The 6,000-nt window shown below is 48.0% G+C and overlaps 1 protein-coding gene across 1 annotated transcript in view; it reads left to right on the top strand.

The window, feature by feature from the left end:
- The window catches only part of ABCC1 (ATP binding cassette subfamily C member 1), a 128,834-nt gene that overhangs the window by 37,682 nt on the left and 85,152 nt on the right, over positions 1 to 6,000 (top strand). Inside the window, exons 2-3 of the mRNA XM_059415249.1 lie at positions 2,220 to 2,396; positions 5,008 to 5,133. Coding sequence (XP_059271232.1) covers positions 2,220 to 2,396; positions 5,008 to 5,133 — 303 coding nt within the window. The remainder of the gene's footprint in view (positions 1 to 2,219; positions 2,397 to 5,007; positions 5,134 to 6,000) is intronic.

Below are 6,000 nucleotides of genomic sequence, written 5' to 3'. Positions count from 1 at the left end.
CGTGGGTGGTTAGACGGATGGGTTGGTGTGTGGATGGGTGGGTAGATGGATGGGTTGGTGCGTGGGTAGGTAGATGGATGGGTGAGTTGGTTCATAGATGGGTAGATACTGGGTGGGTAGGTAGATAGATGGGTATATGGATGGATGAATTGGTGTGTGGGTCGGTAGATGGATGGGTTGGTGTGTGTGTGGGTCGGTAGATGGATGGGTTGGTGCATGGGTTGGTAGATGGATGGTTTGGTGTGTGGGTGGGTATGTGGGTGGATGAGTTGATGCATGGATGGGTAGATACATGAGTGGTGCGTGGGTGGATAGATACACAGATGCATAGATGCATGGGAAGAGAGTGGGTGGCAGATAGATGTGTAGGTGGGTGGGTGAGCGGGTAGATACATGTCTATGGATGCACATATGGATGTCCACATAAGTGAGATAACTTTGGCTGTCGTCGGGGAGGACTGAATGGGGCCAGGAGGTCTGGAAACAGGGAATGGTTAGGAAATTATTGTCATAGTCCAGGCAAGGAATGATTGGGGCAAGCATCAGGTTATAGAAATGTGTCACGCATGAAGCAAGCTGCTGGTGTACATAACTGCATGTATTAAGGCCCAGCATTGTTTTTACTAGAAGGGCAAATTCCTTTGGAATGAGATTTTTCTGGCAGCTGCTCAGAAACGGTTCTGTATATAATAACCACCAACGGTTTAATCCCCTTTTCCACCATCACCTTAAGAATTAGAAGTGATGCGGAATCAGTTAAAATAATCACTCTTTGATATAAATCACACTTAAACTCTTACTCACAAGACTGTCTTCCAAATGTCCAAATCCACAGAGGCATGACCTTTGTCCTTTTTTAGGATTTCTTTGTGTCTAGAAGTTTCCCAGCTAATCCCTCTGTGTGCGTTGACCTTTTAAAGTTTATTTTTCAATGATTTCTTGTTCTTGGTTCTGGAGAAATAACTGTTTATATCACAGAATAATTACACCTCTGAAGAACCAGTTTGGGTACCCGGTAAAGACCCACTCGCTCACTCACTCTTTTTTGAAGTCAGATCCTTTTGTGTTTATTTGTCAGTTTTTTGTTTTTAAAGATTTTATTTATTTATTTGACAGATCATAAGTAGGCAGAGAGGCAGGCAGAGAGAGAGGAGGAAGCAGGCTCCCTGCTGAGCAGAGAGCCCAACTCGGCGCTCGATCCCAGGACCCTGGGATCATGACTAGAGCTGAAGGCAGAGGCTTTAACCCACTGAGCCACCCAGGTGCCCAAAGTCAGATCCTTTCTTTTCTAACCATCTTAATAACCGTTTTGAAGTGTACCCTCCAAAGAGTGTTAAGTATATTTACATGGTTGTGCATAACTAGGTCTCTGTTCTGAGAAGCTCAAAGCTTCTATCTTTTATCAGATTATCAGATGTGTTTTTCAAGTGAAATGATCTTTTAGTTCTGTTACCTTTTCTTCAGTGGTCTTGAATGTGGCTTGAACGCTTAATATAACACCATAAGGTTCTGGGTTCCTTGGAGTTCCTTGGTGGAATCACTTACTGATTGTGGGAAGGCTGCAGGGACCAGACATAGCTGGAGTTTTCTGGAGGGCGCACTGTCCCGTGGTGGGGAGAAAATGCTAGGAGGGAGGTAGGGGGCCTAGGGCCTGGGGCCTGGGGCCAGCTAGAGCACACGGGGCCTGTCCTGAGATGGGCTGTTCCCCAGCTCCTGCCGATGGTTTTGAGGTGGGAACTTGGGCCTGATGCTGTCAGATTTTTCTGATTTTCTTTTAAAGATTTTATTTATTTATTTGTCAGAGAGAGAGCACAACCAAGGGGAGGGGCAGGCAGAGGGAGACACAGGCTTTCCACTGAGCAGGGATCCCCATGCGGGACTCGATACCAGGATTCTGGGATCGTGACCTGAGCCAAAGGTAGATGCATAACTGACTGAGCCATGCAGGCCCCCAGGCTCCCTCTTTTGTATGATGCTGGAACTTGCCCCAGTTCCCTGGACCTGTGTATTCTCTGAGACAATACCTGCCTTCATGCCTTATTTTTGTTTCACAGTCTCTCTGCTGATCTCTCCAGTTTGCATGTTCTTCCTAAGAGGCCCTCGGGTGTAGGGTCTTGTCTATTTTCTGAAACCCCATCGTATCGTGGTTTTGATGTCCATATGGACGCCTCTCCCTCCTCGGTGCCGCCTGTTGACCCTGAACCTGTTTCTGTCCTCAGGCGTGGGATGTCACGTGGAACACCAGCAACCCCGACTTCACCAAGTGCTTTCAGAACACGTTCCTCGTGTGGGTGCCTTGCTCCTACCTCTGGCTCTGCTTCCCCTTCTACTTCCTCTATCTCTCACGCCATGACCGGGGCTACATTCAGATGACCTATCTCAACAAAACCAAAACTGTAAGTCACTTGGGGTTTCATTGTGGTTGGGGAGGCGGGGTGTGCTTAAGTTGGGGACTGGTGGTTGGTGAAGACTGACGTAGTTCTTCTACTTAACCACGTTCCTTTTTCTAGAAGACAGATTTTTGATGGGGTGGGTGAAGGCCGAGGCTCTGGGTTCAGACATGGGTGCAGACGCGGGCTCTGCCTCTTGCTAGCTCTACGACCTTGAGCACGTGTTCTGACTTCCCTGAGCCCTTCCTGAGAGGCTCGACCTCGAGATTACCAGGAAATAATTGGGAGGTCTTCCTATCTGAGCTGAGGGTTTCTTGTCTTTCTTTCTTTTTTTTTTTTTTAAAGATTTTATTTATCATTTGACAGACATCACAAGTAGGCAGAGAGAGAGGGAGGCAGACTCCCTGCTGAGCAGAGAGCCCGAATGCGGGGCTCAATCTCAGGACCCTGAGATCACGACCTGGCTGAAGGCAGAGGCTTTAACCCACTGAGCCACGCAGGCGCCCAAGTGTTTCTTTTTTATTTCCAGAACAAAAACAAAACCAAAAATGGTTTACCTTGAAACGATTTCAAACTTCTGGAAAGAGTGTCAGGGAAGATCCCAGGAACTCCCCCCACCAGCCCTGAATACCCATTATTCACAGTCACCAAATTCTAACATTTTGCCACACTTTTTTGCGATCGGCTCTTCTTCTCTCCGTACACATGTATGATTTATTTTTTCTGAATCATTTGAGAACGGTAGCGTCTGTGCTATCTTTACTCGGTTTTTCCAGCATGTCTTTTCTCAAAACAGGGACATTCTCTTACATCCTGACAGCACAGTTACTAAATTCAGGCAATTTAACATGGACACAATACTTTAAAAAAAAAAAAATCTGTCCGTATTTTGCAATTTTGTCCCTCGTTCTACTCCTGTCCTTTCTTAGTACGGCTCCCCCAAGACCATTGAAGACCCAGTCTAGAATCATGCAGTGTATTTATTTATTTATTTATTTTAAAAAGACTTTATTTATTTATTAGAGAGACTTCACGCTGAGTGCAGAGCCCAGTGTGAGGCTCAGTCTCTCCACCCTGAGATCATGACCTGAGCCAAAACCACGAGTTGGATGCTTAACAGATGGAGCCACGCAGGCGCCCCTCATGTGGTGCTTTTAGTCATGGCGTCTCTTGGGTTTTTCTTTAATCTGGAAGAACACCTCACCTTCCTTTGACACTGACCTATTGAAAGAGCCTGGGCCGGTTCTAGACTGAGTTCCTCAGCTCGAGTCTGCGTGATGTGTCCTCAGGACGTGGGTCACGCCATGTCCAGCTGGAAAACATCGGAAGCAGGGTTGTGTCCCTCGGGGGTGTTACAGCTGAGGGCTGTGGTGGTCATCCCCAGATTGAGAGGGTTCATTTTGATCGCTGGTCAGAGTGTTGCCTGGTTTCTCCAGTTGTACAGGGGCTGTGTCTCCCCTTCGAGAATAAGCGTTCTCCGGGGAGACGTGTGGAGAGCAGTCCCGTGTCATGTTCCTCATTCCGCTTTTTCTTCTCCACTTAGCATGTATCTCACTTCATTTGTACAGCCACGTTTCCCAAGACAGGAAAACTTGAATGTGTTTTTACTGAAGCCACCCCTTTGCCTACAGTACCCCCATCCAAACGTGTCTCATTCATACCACACAAAATGCTAATGATTTCTCTATGGTGTCTAGATCTAATGTCTTCCTCTCAGACCTTTGGGAGCACTTTTTTGGCAGAGCAACATCTCCCTTTAAAATGTAGAACAGATTTTACAAAGAAACCAACGAAAAGCTTTGCTCAGAAAGCCTCCAGTAGCTTCTCACCATGGGGAATAAAATACTTACCATGGCCCAGGCTGATCTGGCCCCAGGTCCTCCCCAGCCATCTCCCACACTCAGCGCTCATTCCACAGCAGCCATAAATCTGTCACACATGTTCTCTACCTCAGGGCCTTTGCACTTGTTGATCCTCAGAACTGATTTGTTCTTGCCCTCAAATATCCACATTTGGCTCCTTAGCTGTATGTCACCCGACTGCATAGGGCCCTCCCTGACCACCCCGTGTTACCTGTTGTCTTTCTTCTCCTGTTACTTATCACCCTCTGGTATCATATTATATATTTTTCAGTTTGCTTCTTGCCCATTATTTCCCCATTAGAATTTCCGCTCCATGAAGGCAGGGACCTTTGTCAGTCTTGTTCATTGTTGTATCCTTCCCACTTTGGAAATAAGGTGGCCCACAGTGGGTCCTCAGTGACTGTTGTGGAATGAGTGCTTGTAGTGTGAGGTGCCTTAGGCAGGTGTGCGGGGTGGCAGATGGAGTTAAGCTGTAGACTGGGCTCTTGAATTTTCCGGGGATGGGAAGAACAGTGACCAAATAGTCACACCCTAGGTGCGAGAGGGCATCATACACTGGTTATAGACTTGCGTGTGATGACCCAGAGGGTGGCTCCCCCTGCCTAGGACTTGTCCATGCTCCAGAGGCCATGTGCTGTATCTAAGGACCGCAGCTGATAGTTTAGAAGTTGGCTCAAGGCTGAGCTTTTTGCAGGGGGGCTGGGGGAAAGTTCCAGTGTCTTCTGTTGTAAGACATATGTATCCTTCTCTTCCAGGCCTTGGGATTTTTGCTGTGGATCGTCTGCTGGGCAGACCTCTTCTACTCTTTCTGGGAAAGAAGTTGGGGCAAATTCCTGGCCCCAGTGTTTCTGGTCAGCCCAACCCTCTTGGGCATCACTATGGTAAGTCAGAGCTAGCTATCTGCCACGCACTGTGGAGGCCAAAACTAGCAGCCAGAGTGTAGAAATTAGAAGATCTCACAATAAAAATCCAAAAATCTGATTTCTCTTGAAAAAGCCAAAGGTGGCAACACCAGCCCCATAGTTTTCTGGGGCAACAGTCAGCCGGAGCTGAGAGACGAAGTGTAGCCTTGAAGGGGGCTATGTGCTGTGCACTTGGCCCCAGTCCTCACCGTGCCCTGTTGCCTTCCTTGCCCCTGGGGCTGAAAGGTGGCTGCCATCTTTGGTTGTGCCTGCTGTGTTCTATTCTCGTACTGCCTCGGTTGGCTGTTTATGTTAATTGTGTGGGACCTCATGGCCCCTTGAATTTTCAGCTTCTGGCTTATGGGGTGGGATGCCAAGCCAAATAAGAAACTACCCTGCCCCACGGGGATCCATTATTTCATGGGAAACACAGCCAGAGTAACTGCTTTCTTATAAGCTGCCACATTTTAAGTCCTTAATATGGGCCTGGCACCATTTTTGGTGGTTTACACTTCCTGAAATTAGAAATCAGAATTCATCTGTTCTTAGAACAGTCTTGTCCCCCTTTGGCAGGGGAGGAGACGAAGGCTCCTACAGAGACATTAAATGTCCTCAGGGTCACACAGCTGAGCAGGGGGCAGTCCTTGTAGAGGCCCTCGTGCTACAGTGATGGGCTCTGAATTCACGGCCCTTCCTGCTTATGGACCCCATCCCTGGGTCCTCGGAGGTGCCTGGAAGGTTCTTGGCGAGCCCAGGCCTTGTGAGTTTGAGAATGAGGAGGGAAGCGACTTCGGGGCAGGATGTTTTGAGCTGGGAGAGTAGTGCGTCCAAGGAAGGGCTAGAGGC

This window comes from Mustela nigripes, chromosome 11, assembly GCF_022355385.1.
Source record: "Mustela nigripes isolate SB6536 chromosome 11, MUSNIG.SB6536, whole genome shotgun sequence".
NCBI lineage: Eukaryota > Metazoa > Chordata > Mammalia > Carnivora > Mustelidae > Mustela > Mustela nigripes.
The sequence above is the reverse complement of the archived record's forward strand: the minus strand, read 5'-3'. Positions and strand labels throughout refer to the sequence as shown.